We start from the raw sequence: 19,840 nt of genomic DNA on the forward strand, positions 1-19,840 counted from the left end.
TTTGTCTTCATCAAAACCTATATCAGTTTAATTTTTAGCAACAATAATTTGAGATGAAATAATGGAGGAGCATAAATGTCATGTTTTTTCAAATAAAAAAAGAAAAACAAACATTATGAAAAGCTTCTTTAAATGAAATATCAAATTTATCTCCATTAAATGTCACATCAACTAAAAACCAAATATTGGCTAACAAATTACCATCAATTAAATTGAAAATCTTGCAAAAGAATATTGACTGCCAAAGATTGTAGGAAAAATCAGGTATTTATTTAAGGTGTTTTCCTGATAAATATTTTTGCTCCGTTCCACAGTTGAAAATGTTTTCCTTAGCATAAATTTGCAGACAGGCTGCCACACGACGAATCCAACAAATTCAGTTAAAGCGACTACATTAATGTGAAATGAAGTTGTGCACTTTGCCCATGTTGTCAGTCCGTCAGTTGGATATATACATTTGTATATACACAGGTATATATCCCCTTGACACGCCCCCTTTTTTTCAACAACTTCATCTCCAGAGGAAAGAGCGTTTAAGGCAACATGTGATGTGAAATGAAACGAAACGAAACGAAACAAGTGCATTATTTGCATTAAATTATGCATACGGCGAAGGTAAACGAAGGCAAAGGGTTGTAAAGAGAAAGGGGGAAAGGAAAAGTGTCGGCAGCCGCGCGATTTCACACGCAGATGGGCGGTGGGTGGAAAATTCGTGGGAAATTCAATGGGTGGAAGGGCCACAAACAATACGAAAATAAAAAGCAGATCGCGTGAACAAGTGCGGGCCCACAGACCTCAGAGTCGGGATCTCGAGGGGCCTCAGCCAACGGCTCTCAAGTTGATGCGCAGAATTTGTGCAATTTAAATTGAAACTCGTGGCAGAGGAGTCACTTATTCATGGCGACAGGTGGGCGGTGGAGCAAAAGAGACAGGTCGAGCGGGCTGATAGCGGAAATTAGATAAAAAACATTTGAGGAAAGCGAGATTTTAATAACAAATGAGGTTATAATTTCCGCTTTTAGTGTGCTCAGAGCCCTCGAAAGACAGAGTTGACACAGGAAAATGAATAAATATTTGAAACGTACTCGCTTCTGTCAGCTTTAAATTATTTTAAAAAGTTTATAAGCTTGCAAAGTAGTTCATATTTCTGCTGGCAGACTCTGCAGAAGATTACCTTCAATCAATAAAGATCACTTAACGTTGTGAATTTTTGTTCATAAATCTATTTTGAAATATTACTAACATTGATTTTGACAAGTAAAACTGATTAAATATTGAAACGCACCTAGCATAAAAATATGGCATAACAAAAAAAACTTATATTTCTTAAAAAGATTTAAAAGTGTGTTTTTATTTGTTTTGTGTTACTGCTTAAGAAACTCTTAGTGAGAAGTTGATTTTAATCTTAAATAAATATTTAAAACGTACTCTCGTTATTCAGCTTAAAAATATTTTTTAATTTGTTAAGCTTGCAGAGAAGTTTATATACTACGTTCCACGAAAAAATATCCATTTTTGTGATAAAGATTTATAAGTGTGCTACTCAACAATTTCAGTTTTTGGCTTAAGAATCTATTTGTGAGAAGCTTGCTTTTAAGTATATTGACTGCTGACTTTTGTTATATTTCAACCATTGTTATTATTTGTATATTAGGATTCTAATAATCCCGTTTATTGATTAATCCCTCTTTAAGCAGACATTTTGTGGAAAACTGAAAATTACAGAGTGCATAAAGCACAAAAATGCGCAATTTGTCATGCTCTGGACTGCCCAGTTATGCCTTATCCTCTCCTTTTATGTCCAGCTGCATGACAATCAAATTAGTTTTGTTGCACATCCAAACCGCTTCCTTCGTACATATGTTTGCAAATCCCAGGGAGTCAAACAGTGAGCATTCAGTGAGCAGACGGACGGAAATGGGTGGCATCTGGTCCCTAAGCTGTTGCTTTTGTGGGCGTCCCAGAGACCAGGGACCAGAGACCAAAGGACCACAAGGATGACCACTGGCTGCGGCTCCTTCGAGACCCGGCTAAGTTACAGCCAAAGGAAAAGCTGGAGCAGAAGAAATCGCTTGCCTTTTCCGAACGACCACAACAATGGCTGACATGCAGCACATGCCATAAAACGCAATGGCCAGCCATGGCAACAAATGGCCCGCCCTTTTTCCTGATTTTCCCTACTATCCCTTCCTAAGGGGGGTTTTCTTTACCGTCGACTTTCATCCCCCCCCTGCTTTGCATAGTCAACTGATTTTGATGGCATTTTCGCACAGCTTAAAACAATTTGCCATAATGCTTTTACTGCGTAGCGATGTCGTGATGTCATCGCCAGGGGCATAAGATTGTGATGGCCAAAGCTGTTTCGCTGCTCTTTGCTCAGGAAGCATTCGAAAGTGAGCATAAAGTCAAGTGATTTTAACTGGCAGTAGTTCAGCAGAAAATTGTTTAAATTAAGAAAGGAATTTAGGGTGATTAAGCTTTATTAACGATATTGCGAATTTAAATATTTAAGGTTTTAAGTAGTCAATAAGTTGGGAATTTCTGGAAATTATAGGTAGGTATTATGTGGTCTTTTGTTAAAATATATAAAGTGGTTTATAAGCTAACAAAATACACTCTATGTAAACTATTTACTTTTGATAATGCGTAACAAACAACGTAAACGTTTTTTTTAAGAAAAAATCAATTTTTTTTTAGAAATTACCTATAAAAATAAAGTATTTCAAAGGTTAACAGTTTAACTTAAAACCAAATTTTTCATAAAAATCGTACCAAGAGTTCTAAGAAAACATTTTTAAATATTTATTATTTGATATTTCCGGAAAGAATATTTTTAGATCTTTATATAACTTTGTTTTTTATCGAAAAAGTTTACCTACAACCTTCAAGACCTTTTTAGATATTTAATAAACTTATCTTAGAGAGAAACTCACACAAAGATCACTTCAAATCCCATTACAACCCCCATTGATTTGCAACCGACTGAAAGGAATTTTCCTGACAGGGAGATTTCCACATGACTTAAAAATTCGGCTGTTCCAGAACTATCCCCAGTAGAGCCTCTCCAGACCCACATCCGCTGTGATTACACTTAACTCCGCGAAAATTGAAACGGCTAGAGGGAATAAAACGGTTACCTCGTGGGCGCGCAATAAATGCTCGTAAAATAAAGTGAAATGGCTTTCTCTTGCTTTCTGGACGGCCACTGAAAATGCATTTCCGATAGCCATGTGTGTGTGTGTGTGTGTGTGTGGGGTCAGGGGGCGTAGTTTTGCACTCGTGTACGTGAGTATCTGTGTGGGGGCGTGACTTCTGCAACTCCTGCAACATGCAACGCTAAAAGCCATGACCGTCGTGCTGCACGCAATCATCAGGAGTTCACGCCAAATCTGTAGCTACTTTTGTTTAAGAGTTAAAAGGTTCCGCTCCCCCGTTTTGCCAGGGGCGTAGGAATGGTGAAGGGGGGCTGGCACACGCATCGAACCAGGCAGATATAATAATAATAATAACGAGCCCTCTGCCTCCGCCGGTTTGTTAGTTTGGCTGTTTGCCGACTTTTGCAACTTTCGCCAACCGGGAACAGGAACTTTGCCGTGTGGAAAATTCAATGGGGAATTCGCTTCGGGCGTTGCCTCGTTGCCACGTTTCCACGTTGCAAAGTTATAAGCAGGTCAGTGCCGGCCAAATCAGTGGCAGCTAGCAAAGGAGAGATGATTTCAAAATGTGCTGAAAACTACTTAAGTCCGGGGCTTAAAAACTATGCAACGTTTTGGGGATGGGAAAAGGAAAGGCTTTTCTAGGATGGGCGGGTCAACTGGAGGAAACGCGGGCAGGAAACATCTACCAGCAGTTCGAACTCGCCACACAATAACATAGATATTTTATGGATTCCCTGTTAAATAAAGTTTTGATAAAGAGCTTTGTAGCACAGGAACTATATTGTTGTACAGTCAAAGTGGCGATAAAATCCTTACAAAAAGCAAGCGCAACTTATTTCGTTGAACTATATATCTAAAGGCTATTTAGGAGCTCTTATTTATTCGAGAAATGAATTTCAAAGTGATTGAAAGTCATAATAAGCTGAAAACTTTGGAAAATTATAAAATCTTTTGAAATTAATTAAGTTGAAATATTATAAGAGAACCCTATTTATAGGACGCTTATAAAGGGTATTTTAAAATGGAATCTGTTCTTTTGATCATTAATCAAAAATTACTTAGTAGATTAGCTAACATATGTGGGATTGCATTTTAAATATTAAGGTTATAGATACAGAGATAAAATATATTTAAACAATATAAATGTTTTTGATTGAGTAATAGTGCCTGTGATCCATAAAAACCCTAGTAATTCATTAGGCTTTTAATCGAAAAAGATGCTGGTTATTTGGCTAATTTTCCCACGAAACAACACGGAACTCGTAGCCTCAACTATTTGAGACTACTTGCAAACTCCCCACAGATAACAGTGATGACAGTGAATAATAAAACCAAAAAGCCAGAACCAATGCCAGTCGCCTGGCAAATGTCTGCGTCTCACGAATCACTAAAAATTTTAACAAAAGTTAAACTTCCGCTTCCTGGCTCCGCTGGCAACGGAAGTAAGTAAAGCTTTTCAGCATTAAAAAGACGTAGAGGCCCCGCGACAGCGCCAAAAAGCTGAGAAAAAACCCAGCAAAGTGGCGGTATGCTCGGCGTAAAATTGTGCAAAAATACTTATAGCTATGATGATGGCAGGCCATCATGAAGGGGAACTTACAGATAAGCTGCGTAGATTTGCCCCTGGAACAGGAATGCCCCCGACACCACCAAGCGAAATATGCCACGAATATTCAAAACATGCGCTTAAAAGTATGTATTTTCCAGGCACATGGCATCAGCACAAAAAAATACCTTTAAAAAATCCTGTTAAAAAACGAAATAGAACCTGAACCTGAAGAGAAAGCCTCCGACAAAAATGTGCAGCATGCTTAGTGGGGCATGCGAGTCACGTGCTGACCTCCTCGGAAGGATCAACTTTTTTGCACAAAACCAACCAGGTGGCATGTGGCTCACCGGGATGTTTGCATATCATTTGTGGGCAGGGGTCTCCAGGAACGTTCACCGAAGTTAAGGCAAGCAAATTACGGCTGATGGACCAAAGGAAAAGCAAATCTGTCAACAGGAGTTTCATTCACTTTCAAATGGTTATAAAATATTGTACTTTTTCAAAACGATTAAAGGAACGTGCTTGGAAATATTAAATTTTAAAGGAATAAAATAAGAAAATGACTTCCTCCACATCTAAATTTCAGTAAAGCTATTATTTAAGTTAATATACCAACAAAGCATTTATTTTCGTTCCAATAAAATCAATTTGTTACTGGTCTCATATAAAATGATATAATTTTCTTCTCTGTATGGGGGCAATAGAAATCAGTCAATATGAAAAAAGGGAAAGCAACTTGCCAAAGCAGAAAAGCTGCCTAGAGCAAGTGCAGAAAAAGCAAATCGCCCAGAAAGATTCAATCAAACAAACAAGCCCAAAGGCATAGTTTTCGGTGGGTGGGGTTTGGTGGGGTTGGCGATGGGCTAAGAGGGAAGGTCAAACCCCTTTCTCGTATTCGCCCCCCCTTCATCAAGCCAATGGCAGGCGGAGAAGTATAGAAAAGTAAGTGAAAGATGGCAAAGTACTGCTAACAAAAGCTGCAAACGTGACAAAATTAGTGAACAATGGCCCGCAGTCTGCGGATGAGATGAAGGAACTGGCGACGGAAAAAAGATTGCTGGGCGGGGGCCACAGAGGTTGAGGGCTCGAGGGCCAGTACCTTATGAACTCTCCACAACGGCTGGATGGCAGGATGTGATCCTCAGCCACAGGCACACAACGACTAAATGTGGTCAACGATGGCGAACAAAAGGAAATGAGAAGAGGTGGGGAAGATATTCTAGTAGCGACTATAGGATGCCTTAACTTATAAGATTAGTCTTCAAAATATGATATGAAAATATCAAATAAATATAATTAGTATTTGTAATTGGAATAGTTTTACTTAAAACAACTTATATTTTTAAATATATTTGAGTTTACCCTTGATTGCATAGTTTCCAAAAACAAGACAGTGAATCAAACTGGCCTGACATACCCCTAATTCCCTTGTAATAGGTGGTATTAAAGCATAAAGACGCATCAGGCAAACAAAGGCGGACTAGTGAAAATGCACACATAATGGCCAGAACACACAATGCCAAGCGTGGATATGAATGTGCGTTTTCCGAAAGTCAGGGAAAATCTGCGGAGGCAGGGAAAACTGGAAAAGCTGGGGGACATTGGGGCAGTGGGGAACAGATAGATTGACGAACGCCTTAGTCAACTGTCAACTGGCCATGGACAATTTGCACCCTGGCAAATTGAAATCGAAACGAATCAAAGCGAATCGAGCTGAATCGCAGCTAAACGAAGCCAGAGCTAAATGTTTGACTTTCGATGACTCAATCGGGAGGGCGCAAATATTTGACGAGCCTTGGAGGCGAACTTAAAGGTGGCGTCGAAATAAAATGAAGGGAATACCATGCCATGCCATGGCATGCCATACCATGCCCTTCCATACCAACGACGAGGACTGACTGCAGGCCAAATGCATTCCAGCTGCTCTCGGTTGGAATGAAAATGTTTGTCAGGCCAAGTTGTCTAACGAAAAAAAAAAAAACAAGAAAAATCAAATAAAATAAAAAGAAACTTAAAAGTAGGAGGGGAGAACACTGCAAATGGTTGGCATAGCGCAAAAGTTGCTCAGCCAGTGGCACCTTCTCTTGTGACAAGGGAAAATCACAACACTAGAAAAATAGTTGAGCCAACTTTCAAGTAACATCAGAGTTCAGGTGATGTTCCATGCCCTTCCTTGCCCCTCAAACTTTTCCCACGGCTCTGACACAAGTATGTCAGGACATTAGATGGTCGGAATGGGCGGGGCCAGGAAGGGCCGGGAATGGCCGGGAAAGTACCGCTCGATACGGGGCACAAAATATTTCAGGCACGCACACAGCTCCGGCAAAATATGCATTAGAAAATGTCATAACATAAATTTAATAAACCATGGCAGCGACAGCCAATCTTTGGCTTCGGCTCTCAGTTTCAGCGTCAGTTTTAGCATTGGTTTTACCAATGCACTGGGAGAAAATATATAACCGATTTGGGTAGCCAGTGAACTTTATTATGGAACAAGCTAAGGTCACCCGATTAACAATTTTGAATAAAATTGTCAAAGTCTTTTCTATGATATCTAGACAATTAGACTACGTAAAAAATAAATTATTTTGTTTTAAAATTTAGATACATGTTCTATGAAAAATCTTTGCGATCTTAGATACTTGGTCAGATGATTATAATATTTAAATAAAATTATCTAAGTTGTCTATCATAATTATTTCGGTTTGACATGATTTTACATAGGAAAATAATTATTTTATATTGATCAAATAATTTGATTTTAAGACCTTATTATCACCATCATCATAAATATTACTGCATTTAATTGTATACTTTTAAGATCATTATATTTAAAAGTATATCTTAAAGCAAATATTTTGAGCACCTATTTATACCAATAAATAATTGAGCTATTTGCTGCAATAAGAACAAACCATATGTAATCTTAAAAAAAATAGTATGTTTTACAATAATCAGCTATTCTTTTTGTCTGTGCTCCCATACGCTTTTCTATATCTTGGCATGCTGCATGCAGACCCCACTAAGCCGGCGAAATATTGCGTATACGCAGGACAGGCTGTGTGCTGACTTAGCAGCATATCTCGTTCGAAACGTATGCTTTATGATGTGCATGTCGAGACTGGTGAACCAAAACACACAGCTATATGGAATACATAGCTTTTATAGATTTCACCCGGCACATTTGTCTTGCTTATCGGGAAACCCGGCTCCGCTCAAAGCCCATTTTCCCGCCCATGTGTCGACGTAATCGCTCATGTCGTATGGCACATGAATGATTAGATGCCAGGAGAGGAGTTGTTTGGCCAATTTCAATGGCTCAGGCCAAGCTTGTCGGGCAATTGCTGCATAATTCGCACAAAACATAGGTTCCATTTATGGCAGCTAATAGATATTTAATCATATGCCACAACGTGAGTGCTCGGTGCGTCAAGTGAGTGGTCCGAGATTAGATTAGATTTATCGTACACCCAACAGCAGCGGCAGGAAGCACAAGGATGCAATGTCCCAGGAAATTAACATAGTCCTCCATGATAAGCTGTGAAATATTCACTAGCACGATTTGACTGACCAACTTTCTACTCAGATTTGTGGATAAATATTTTTAAATTATTAATTTCCCCCATTTGCATAGGCCAATACAAATTGGCATTTTATTATCTGCGGTCAATTAAAAAGCGAATAAATTATTCATGATCACTTGGCGTGTAAGCCTGTGCAAATTAGCGAAAATAAATACCGAGACTAATCATTTTCATAAAATGTTTAATCAACTAGCAACTTTATAAAAAATTAAACTGATTTAAGATAAAGTTTTTCCCAGAGGATCTTTAAAAATGCAATGGTTTTAATAAACTTGTACTTGTTGCCAGCAAATTGATTAACATTTTAGGAATGTTAGGTCTTGAAAATGGGATCCCCAAGCCTTATAAAAGCGGTTTATCACAGCTCTGCTTTGTGCCTGGTCATGGCATTTTGTCAACTTAATTCTGGCACTGATTAGTTACCGATGACTGCGGCAGCTTTCCTTACGACTACGTCACATCGTGTATTTTTCCCCCCAGTTTTCGTTTTCTTTTCCTTTGTGGGTGCGGTAAGGTAAACAAGATAAACGACGTCCAAAGAATGCGGTGGCAAAGAAAACAAAAGACAAAAAAAAAGCACAGACAAAGGCCCTAGGTAAAATAGGCAAGCTTTAAGGGAAACCTGGAAATTGCACTAAATTATTTCAATTAAGAAACTCTCGGCGCACGAACACAACTTTCTCTTGAATGGCAAAAGGGAAGGGAAGTACGAAATGAAAATCTAATCAGCAAATTGTTGAAATAACAGCGAAAAAACACAGACCCCGATTACAAAGAGTGTTGGGCATTGGGGCTTTTGGGGGGTACGGAGGGTCATCTCAGGCAATGCCTGATAGGGTCTACATTATACGGTTCTACGGTCGGAATATATCGTAGATGTGGGAGTGGGTTCGGTGGTGGGTGTGATTATAAGCACTGCCGATAAGCGTGTTGATACACTCGCAATATCAAACCATCTGACGGTGAATGGAGCACGTACGTACATATATATATATATGGCCATCGGTTGAGAGATGACGATGGCCCCGTGTCGAGGGCGGAAAACGAGTTAATCAATTGCCATTTGTCGAGGACTTGAAATAAATGCACATCTCATTGAGCGACAGGAGGAAGTTCAGCCAGGAGACAGCTGGCAACAAAATGTTTGCTCAACAAAGCTTTCGAGTTCCAATCACAGTCGAACTTCTGTACATTGTAAAATTAAAAACTTCAATGGTTCTTGATATTTCAACTTTATAAAGTCAACATTCCATAACCTAAGTTCCTCTTAAACTAAAAAAAATGTACCCTTGTGTTCTCAAGGCATTTAAAATAAATTTTTCCTTAGTCAGCACAGAAATGTTCATATGAAAAAACAATTCAACTGTCATTCAATTTAAAATGTGGCTTGGACCAAAAATCAGCAAACAAAAATAATGGTATTACTTTATTTTATTCAGTAAAAATAATAAAAATCCTAACTTTACACGGTTAGTTTTTGCATTTTTGGGGAATTAAATGCTTCTGCATTATTTGACCAACTCTAAGAGACTTGAATAATTTGAGTGGCCAATGCAAATTCGAGTTATAGAAGCACAACTGTATAAAATGTAATGCACACATGGCGTATGCAGAAATATGCAAAGGGGAAGTTCACATTGCGTATACGCGATGTTGGGCTGGCAACCAGGCGCATGGAAGACAGTCAGTCAGTCAGGCAAACCGATAGATAGGTAGGTAGGTAGATAGATAGATATATATAGATAGAAAGACCAAGAGAACAGACAAATACCCGTGCTAGAAATCAATCTCAGATAGACGGATGGATGGAGCAGCAATCGACATGTGAATTTTTGTGCAAATTGAAACACGCTTCTGATACGTGCAGGCAAATAAAATAGTTCACGGCGGCCAGGGGAACTCTGGAAAAAATGCACAGAGAATACGGTTGGATTGGGCAAACAAACAAAGGGAGGGCAAACAAATCTGTTACGGGAAAACACGCAATAAACTATGCAACGAGTGGAAGGCACAGCTCGACCAAAAACTGGCCGAGTGACCCTCGTAGCTCGTAACTCTCAAAAGAGTGACAAACAAAGGTGTGCAATCGCCGTTCGACTCTGTAAACATTTCAATTATTCTGCTCTATAGATACTTTAATGATATACCCACTTGGATTCTACGGCTATCTTAATTAATTTGATAAACACAATCTGCTTGCCTTCAGAAATCTTTGCCATTAAACATGGCAACGTCTGTTCAAGTCATTTTGGTATCTTTCGTCATAAAATGTATGGTGCTTAAAGATTATTTCCGCTTTCTTGATGATTGTTGAATTTGTGTTTCCATAATAAAATCAACTAATCGCACACAAGAAGCATGATTTTAATACCTAGGTATGTATAATAAGTAAATCAATAAAGTAGAAACTACGATGTTGCTATTTATGTAGATGACGTCTTTCAATTTGTGTTATCAAATGGAAACCTTATTAAAAGGTCACTAAAAGCAATACATATTTTATCAATTTATATGACGTACTATGATTCTAAACCTTTTATTTAAAAAACTTTTAAGGTCTACCTATAAACACCTAACGATGTTAGGAAGGATTTCATATGACGTCTTTCCAATTTGCGTTATCAGGTAGAAATCTTTTCTAATTAGCCCCTATAAATTGTATATATTTTATAATCACCATTCCCATGACGTGTTAAGATTAAAAATTAATCACCACTCATGGCAAATAAGCTTCTATTCCCATGCCAAACGAGAACGAGTGAATTGCATGCCTTGGTTTTTTGAAGCCCGCCCGTGTGCGTTGCATTTTTGCCAAGGGATGAGGAGGTACTGCCAGCCCGTGATTCATTCATTTTCATTGCCCGGTCATTCAGGTACCACTCCAACCATCCAACCATCCATCCATCCGTCAGTTTGGGGCTGTCGCAACGCTCGGGCCGCATTGCCAGGGCCATGCATCAGAATTGCAGCCAAGCGTTTGGGGCCAAGTGTGGGGCTCTTAAAAAAACCAGAAGCATCCTACGAATTTTGTTTTCATCTCCATCATTTTTTTTAGAGAGGGGGCTTGAATAACTGAAGGGCAAAAGGTCGGTGAGAGCGGTCGAACGGAGTTCGGGCCGAATAACAACCAATTTATTTGGCCACGCTGCAAATTGTTACCCAACTCGCATTCGATCACCATCATCATCGCCATCATCGGCAGGAGGTCCTGACCCACTGCTCCTCATCGTCCTGCTCCTTTGGCTCGTCGTCATCATCAAAAATCGTTGATTGCAACAAAACAAATTGCATTTTAAGGAGATTACTTGTCCGACCGTCTGCTCTAGATGAATAGTCGAGTGCTCCTGCCATCGAGTGGGTTCTCTGGTCTCTGGGTTCTATCCATCCTAACCATCCGATCCCCCCAATCAGTCCGCCTGGGCATTCGGATTCGGTCATGTGTGCGGTGGAGTGGCCGATTTTTTAATAAATCATGGCGCATTAGTATTGGCTGCACAAAAAATGCACTTCTCCCTATATTTTTTTAGCAGCGGGATTTCCGTAAATTGGCAAGCATCAATCGAGTGGCCAGTCTATTCGGACTTTTGTTGGGTCACATATTGTGAAACCCGATAAGGATTGCGAATGATGGTCGAGGATTAATTGGAAGCAACGAATATTGATAATATTCTAACCGAGATGGCAAGAAACATTTTGAATAAACAACGCAGTAACCGATCCATCATTGAAAAATCGGTTGCAAACATTTTAAAAAACAAATTGCTACAAGTAAATAAATTGACAATTTTGTTATGACAATTGAGACAAATCCATAAGCAATCCATCATATTCAACTTGAGTCACTACACTGGGACCTATAAAAAAAGCCATACCAAATAGAAAAGGCAACTAAAAATTAAAGAACAGGAAAAAGTCAAATCAAGTATTCTTAATTTGAGAAGAAATGTTCTTAAAATCAAGACTAAAGTACTCTTTAGTTTTGTTTTTATGATGAAGAACTCTTGAAGTAGAGATGCAAGACATTTTGATATTGTGTAGTAAACAATATTATATTCGATTGAAGAAATATTAAGCTAAAATAAACCGAATAAATCGGAACTTTTCCATCACGCATCCTAAACAATTACCCTAAAAGCAGGATAACTGAGGACTTAAGCTTGCAAATAATATGCGTGGCAAATAAGTGTCCCCTTGGAGTAGTAAAACCGTTTGAATATGACATTATGATCTGTGCTAAAGCTGTTTACAAAACGCCCGCTCGAGACCCCCTAATAAAAACAAATCCACGCCCAGCTAAACGCATTCGCTTCGAAAAAAGGCGGCCAATAAAAAGCCAGGAGTGGTAAAAAATGCATGATTCAGGCCATAAAAAAAAACGAAAACGACCAGGACAGCCGACGTCCTCGGGAAAAGGACAACGCGGCGTACATTTCCATGAGTCACCAGCTTGCTTTTTGGGTCCCAGGCATTTTATCCACGCACGCGAAGGTAGCGCCAGAAAGCTAGAACAGAAAATCCAAAAAAATAAAATCAGTTTAGGCCGGGTACGAGTCCGAATTGGGGGATTTTTTTTCTAGGCTGTTTCATCCCCTAGAGCATAAATTGGCAAAATAAATGCAAATGCCTGTGCGAATGTGGCCTAGTCGCGGACAACGCGGCACATTAGTAATGTAATTTGATTTGATTTTTATGTTCTGGTGCTTGCGGGCAGCCGGCATTGAAATAGGCTTCATTCCGGGGGCAACAGGATTTTTATGTCCGCCTAATGGCCATAAACACACGAACACACGAAATTATCGCAGCTGCCAATGCTAATTGTGAACAAGTGATTAAGTTTAATTGCACGAGAGATAAAAGTACAGCACTTGCGGTGGAGTGAAATGTCCTTTATACATATATCCGTATCTACCAGATACAATATATGGAAAGCTGCAGCCATCAATCATGAATACAAAAATATGCCGTAAATCAGGAAAACAGCAGCTAAGCGGGCTTTGTTATGCAAATTTCCAACTCTCCGGGGGGAAAATTGGAGTGTCAAGGGGTCGGCGGTCAGGTCAGCAAGTAATAAAAATTCACAAGTCAAAAGTCTGCAATTGGCAAACATTTCGAAAGCCACTTTGCATTACGGATTAAATATCAGAGTGCACAATGGCCAAAGTTATTGCAAAATATATATTTCTAGGCAAACAACCATCTAGCATTCAATTAAATGCACAGAAATGCGAACGTTTTAGTTTTGTTTTACTTCTGTCCCAGTAGTTATTTACAATTAAACTGGCCATGCATATTTCTAATTTATTTTTGCTAGCCATCCAGAATTGCTAAAAACGTGTGAATCAAAATATTGTACACATTGTTCATTCGATTTGATTGCGCAAAAATGAAAAATAATTTCGCAAAAACATAGGAAACTGAAGCTATACAAACAATTGGTCGAAATTCTACTACTCTGACCCCGTCGATATCTCGATGGTGTGTGCAAATTGAAACTAATTAAAGCCGAGTAATGAATTTATATATGCCGGAGAGCTCTGCAATTGTTGAATGTGGTTGGGTTGGTTGGGTTTTCATTGGGTTGGTTTTGATGCTCCTCTGACGGGAAAACCTCTGAGCAGACAGACAGACAGTCGGATAATCAGACAATTGCATTTTCAGTTGTTAAAGCGGTTTCGATTTCAATCGATTCGGGGCTCTGATTAATTGCATTGTAATTTGCAATTACAGTAAATTTAATAATTGCCACTCAATTCAATTCAGCATCACATCATCAATGGGAACTCTATTACGCGTGGCGAAATGAAGTTATTAAAATCGCCGAACAAAAGGAATACCTAGGCGCGTTAAGAGCAGTTAATATGCATTAATTATCTGCTGGCAACAGAGAAGCAAAATTATCGTAAATCAATTGAAAAGAGCAGTTTTTAAAGCAGAAATCGAATAATAAATAAAATATAAAAAGTTTTCCGATTTTGGAGCTCATTAACTCTGAAATCCAATTTATTACGACGCCTTTTAACATTAAAAGATTATAAGTGTTGATATAATGCTTTGGGGAGTTGTTTTGGGGACTCGATAAGGAATAAAACATAAATTATAAGAGCCCAACAACATGGCCAATGAAGGTCGAGATTTTCAGAACTATGTAATTGAAATCAAAATTCAGAACATATGTTTAGATTTTTTTATTATGAGAACCCGAGTGGAAAAAAATGTACTTAAAGATATTATCAAGCAAATAGCTTCGCAGTTCATTTAATATATTTGCTCTAGATAATAATGGCTGATAACTATAAAATGTTTAGCAGCTCCATTTAAGTAACTTTGTGTGTACATAGCCTACTTGAATTGATATTACTCATCGCCCATTATCGGCAATATCGAAAGTAAATAAATTCACACGATTCGCCGCCAGAGACAGAGAGTTATAGATATGGGGAGTTACTAACAAGTCTACGAGTAACTCTCAATGGAGCAAATACAAGTGGGCGGCATTTCGAAATACTCCAAAAGCGGGGCCAGGGTCAGGGGAATGTTACACGACAATGGCAAATAGCAAATATAACCGAATAAAACTCACCTCGCTGCAGATTGTGTATTTAATTTAAACGATGAGTTGCCAGCAGCAGAAACAGAAACATTGACCTCGGAACACTTTTCGACATTCGCCTTCGGTGATGATTAAATACTCGTACGATTTTCGATTACACGCGTTAATTTCTCTTGGTTTTATAGACTTTTTTACAGGTTTTCGGTTAAAATAACGATAGATTTTTAGAGTTTTTAAAATAGCATGCACTGTTTATTGGTTATTTTTCACTTCTGGGTTGGATGTTTATTTTATAGCTATAATAGGGTTTTAACTGTGCTGTTTTAAGTGTTGTTGAATAAAATTTAATATTATATTTATAGGTTTTAGGGTATTAGGGTTTAAGATAGTTTTCACGTGTTTTAAGGTTTTCTTAAAATCTAACTTTATAGGTATTGTACTATACTATGGCTTATAAAATCATCTAACTCCCATTGACATTTAAATTGGGTATATTTTCTGATAAATAATTTTAAGTGATTTGTGATCTGAGGTTCCAAATTTCGATAGCTTTTTGGGGGAACAACCTGAACTCCCCGAAAGTGTAATAACATTTCAACGACCTACCAATTCGGGCGGCATAAAGATGAATTAATTTAATGGGTTAGTCGCGGCGACTAAATGAAAAGCACCGAGATTGAGGTGTAAAATGAGGTAATTCCGAATTAAAAAGCCAGAGCTCAGGTAAAAAAAAAAAGAAAACAAAACAAAACAGGTTTTTTCCCGATGATAACAAGATGGAACCAAAAAATATAATACAAATGGGGAGAGGAAAGAGAGAAAAACCGGAAAGCTGGATGCAAAGGCAGAAAGCCAGTCGTCCAGAAAGCGAAAAGCAGCTCCTAACTGTATATTCCTATAAAGCAAATTTAAAGAAATCAAACCGAGCACATGTGTGCGGTTATAAGGCGACAAACATACAGGCAGACATACGGACACATGCATCATCTGTTTGTAAAATATTCAATGGAATCCAGACGCAAAGACAATTTGCAAAGACAGTCTCGCAATCGCAAAGGCAAAAATAAAGAAATACCAATGGTAACACAAAATAAACTATGTACAAAAAAACTCAATTATAAATAGTTGCACAAATTAATTTTAAACCTTTTGGCGAATCGAAAATAAAACACGAGTTGTGGGCATTATTGATATTTTTAAATTTTTGGCGTCACTGACACAATTCGCGCTCTCTGGCTCTCTTTTATTTGCCTTTTCTTTTGTTGCTTTGCATGTGTGTTTCTTTTTCCCTTTTGTTGTTGTTGCTGTCTTGTTTGTTGCTTCTTTTGCCGTGTGTGTCTCCTCTCTTTTACGAATGAGAAACAAACACAAGAATTCTCTGAGTATTTTTTTTATTGTCTGTGAAGAGCAAGGAAAAACAACAACAACAACAAAGGCAGCGGGCCTACACACAAACACAATCTGACACACACACACACTCGCACAGCTCAAATTAGTTGAGGCAACAACAATAAGCGATGACTATTGTTATTTAAACACAGGCGTTTTTTTTCCCATCCCCTGCAAAAGCCACGCGACAATTGTTGTATTTCGTATGCATTTAATATAAATAAACCTTTAAAAACACTAAAAAACATTTAAATCAGCACAGTTTCGCGAAGCAAAGGCAATTACAAAACCAAACACTTGAGGGCGCCGCGACGCGTGCAAGAGAGACGGCAGGCGAAAAGACAAAGACAGCTGAGAATACGTGGAAGCGGCGATTTTCGATTTGTTTTGTTTTTGCCTTTGCCTTTGATCGTAATTTCAAAAATCATTTCTTTAAAATCCTTGTTTTATAAGAACTCTCACTACAATAAATGAACTTTCAAAATACATTAATTAATAATAATAGTAATGGTTTTTGAACACAATTAACATCCTAAATCTAGTGATATTTTGCCCGACGATTTATCGAATCTTCCGATTTATTTTTTCACTTTTTTTATATTATTTTTAGTAAGACACGAAAATATATTTTACCAATGTTTATCGTGTTTATAGTTCTGAACGGTTAACGAAACAATAGCGCTCTTTTAATTGAAATGCGCGCCTCCGATGCAAAAAATAGAATGAACCCGACACGAAATTGAAAATGAAAACAAACTGGCAATGGTGTGCCCAGACTTGGACTAAGTAAAAAAAGTCGGATTCTCGGATGTTTGAACGTGTCAGCAAACGTAACAAAACGTAAGCCACCGTAAGAACTAAGGAAATACCAGAAAAAATATCAGATTTAGCTAGTAATTTCGATGAACGCCGTTAGCCGCCGCGCAAAGTATACAAATTTAAACTTTCGGTGTGTCCGTGCAAAAGCGTTTTTAAAACGAAAAACTAAAAATGACTTTTACAAACGTTATACAAGTTGCGTAATATTATGGGACTTGACCCACAGAATAGTTGAAGTGCTGAAGGAAATCCACTGAAGAACTTTTTTTTTTAATTGTCTTTGTTAGGATATTTAATAACTAAATTTTAGACAGCAAGAAATTAAAATTCTTAGAATCAATTTTATTTGCCTCTATCAAAAATTACTTTCCTTTCGAAAGAGATGTGAAAATTCATCGATAGTCGCCATTAAACAACGATGTTTTTTAAAAAATATAAGAACATCGATGCATCGATGTTTCCATCCATGTTACCCACCTCTAGCGGGTGTTCAACCCAGCTGATCGATCAAACAAAAAATATTGATACACAGGAATTGAGGAAAAAAATGCTCTAACTTTAGAAGGAGAAAGTTTTTATTAGCTCGGACAAAATGGACAAGAATCTAGATGAGGTGGGTACACATGGGGATTAGTTTTACGCCCTTTGAATAACTTTTCAATGGGTTTAAACTGGCTGTTTTCTTATACACGCCCCATTTTTTCATCGCCCAGGTCAAAGGCACTGTGCAAAAGAAATTCAATGAAATCCGTGCGGCATTGCATATGCGCGAAAAGCTGCTTCTCCGGCAACTGGAGGTCATAGCGAATACCCGACAGCAGCAGCAGATGCTTAAAAAGTCCACCACCGAAGTGGAGAAGTCCGATTCCAAAAAGGATCAAAGTGGCGTGCGTTTTCTTCCCGGAGAAGCCGAGGATACGGAGGAGAAGCTACTGACCGCCATCCGGAGCTTCGGTCACTTCCTGCTGGACAACAGTGACATGCAGCTGGCGCTTCAGGATTACCGCACCACGGGCCTGAGGAACGAGGACTACATAGAGCCCCTGGATGACCACGAGACCATGTACAAGTGCCTGCAGGATGGGCAAGGATCATATCTCGATCTGGACGAAGACGGTGCCCCGCCGGAGGCCATCGTGGTGGACTTTACCCGCAACAGATCTCTCGTTGAAGACAATGCCAAGCGCTCCATTATCAACATCACCTTGCAAGAAGCCAAGGATCTGATAAAGAAGGCCAAGATCAAAAGGGAAACCTATGTGCCTCCCTTGAACTTGGAGGAACTGGACGACGAGCTGGAGTCTTCGATAGCCGAAGCCGTTTCCAGTTTGGGCCGCGAGACCTCGGTCAAATCGAAGAGCAGCATTCAAGAACCACCGAAAACCAAGAGCCGCAAGCAGCGCTTCAAGCCAAAGATTACCATCAACAATTGCAATGGCACTATCAACCTGCGCAACATAGCCAGCCTGACTATCAATTGTGCCAGCGAGGAGGCGGTCAGTGCGGAGATTCCCTTGGCCAAATCCGCTGATTCCAGTACCACCGAACCCTCGAACTCCACGCCCACGACCACCGCTTCCAGTTCCAATTACTCCAGCAATGCCAGCTCCCGCTCGCAGTCCAAAAAGCAAAAGGCAAACAAAAAGAAGGAGAAAGCTGACCGCGAGCCCAGCTCTGATTCCACGCCTACGCCTGGACAGGCCCAACGCTACGAGGAGACCGAAATCCATGATGTCACCTGCGATTTCTACAATCGCCTTCTCAACGAGATCAAGAAGAGCATGGTGGAGAAGCCGCGTAGGACTTACCACCAAGTGGCGGAGCCGGTTCAAGCTGCCGCTGCCGATTCCAGTTGCGATGCCAATTCCAATCCCAGGCAGTCGGCTCCCAAGCAGGAGCCAGTTTCGACCACCACATCCGTTACACAAAGCGAATCGGGACCACAAGTGCAGCCGGGCAAGAGGCTAATCTTCAAGAACTTCGAGAACCTCAAGATCATCCTAGAGGCGAACAGTGGCGACGAGGACTCATTCCACCCCGTTCAGATCGAACAGTGGCTGGCGGAGATCATCTCGGAAACAGACCTGGAGCCCATGCAGAACACGGATATCCTGGAGCATAGCCGCATCCACAGCAGCGAGACCCCCTAAAGCTGCGGGTCCACCTATTTATCCTTAATGCACTCAGTATTTTCACTTCATTATGAATAGCTATAGCTTCCTTAATTTGTTTTTAATTTACATTTTAATTTTAGTTAGTTTTGATTTCTCAAAAGACATGTTTTTATTTCCAATTTAAACTAATATTGGCGGAACTAGAGTTAAAGAAGTTTAATATATCTTAGACTTCAGTTTTTCGTAGAATCGAAAATGATGAAGTTTACGTCTACAAAGAAGAAAATGTATTGAAATACATTAGTTGCTAGATGACTTGAAAATTGTTCTCCAATCTTTTTCCTCCAAGTTTTTAACAGAAACAAAAACCTACTCGGTTATTTATATGTACTTAATGCATTTCATTTTGTGATTTTTATCCTTTTGTAAGACTTGAACTCGTACCAATTTAGCAAGTAAGCTCCAGGCAGTGTTCAGTGCTCACCGTAGCCCATTTGTAAATGCAATCGAAGAGTCCACATTAAAGTGTTAATTGCCATCACAAAATGAACAGCTTTCGCTGAAACCTTTTAAATTGTTGTCACTGGATCGACCGGTTCGTCCGCTTGAATTTCGCCATGCAATTGAAATTCGGAGTGTACCCTGGCCCATTAGAATTCCAAATCCGATTGACGACG

General features: G+C 39.2%; 2 protein-coding genes across 6 annotated transcripts in view; one reads left to right on the forward strand and one right to left on the reverse strand.

Annotated features, from left to right (window-relative positions):
- LOC119554480 (palmitoyltransferase app) overlaps positions 1–17,001 on the reverse strand; it is a 72,549-nt gene extending 55,548 nt beyond the window's left edge. For 3 of the 5 annotated variants that reach the window (XM_037865402.1, XM_037865403.1, XM_037865395.1), the window contains exons 1-2: positions 16,864–17,001; positions 14,872–15,159 (exon numbers count right to left, since the gene is read on the reverse strand). The gene's annotated coding sequence lies outside the window, so the exon portion shown is untranslated. The remainder of the gene's footprint in view (positions 1–14,871; positions 15,160–16,863) is intronic. The other 2 variants (XM_037865396.1, XM_037865399.1) reach the window with 2 other exon arrangements.
- A 519-nt stretch (positions 17,002–17,520) lies between these two features.
- Positions 17,521–19,709, forward strand: LOC119554016. Its single transcript, XM_037864732.1, has 2 exons — positions 17,521–17,662; positions 17,763–19,709. The coding sequence occupies exons 1-2, from the start codon at positions 17,642–17,644 to the stop codon at positions 19,197–19,199; spliced, it is 1,458 nt and encodes a 485-aa protein (XP_037720660.1). The 5' UTR covers positions 17,521–17,641; the 3' UTR covers positions 19,200–19,709.
- Positions 19,710–19,840: the final 131 nt, after the last annotated feature.

The sequence above is a fragment of the Drosophila subpulchrella genome, chromosome 3L (genome assembly GCF_014743375.2).
Source record: "Drosophila subpulchrella strain 33 F10 #4 breed RU33 chromosome 3L, RU_Dsub_v1.1 Primary Assembly, whole genome shotgun sequence".
Lineage (NCBI taxonomy): Eukaryota > Metazoa > Arthropoda > Insecta > Diptera > Drosophilidae > Drosophila > Drosophila subpulchrella.

Bases quoted from the DNA above. Each gene is read 5' to 3' on its own strand.
- LOC119554016 (XM_037864732.1), top strand. From the start codon at position 17,642: ATGGACAAGAATCTAGATGAG. The intron at 17,663-17,762 runs GTGGGTACACAT...TTCATCGCCCAG, and splicing joins TGGACAAGAATCTAGATGAG to GTCAAAGGCACTGTGCAAAA.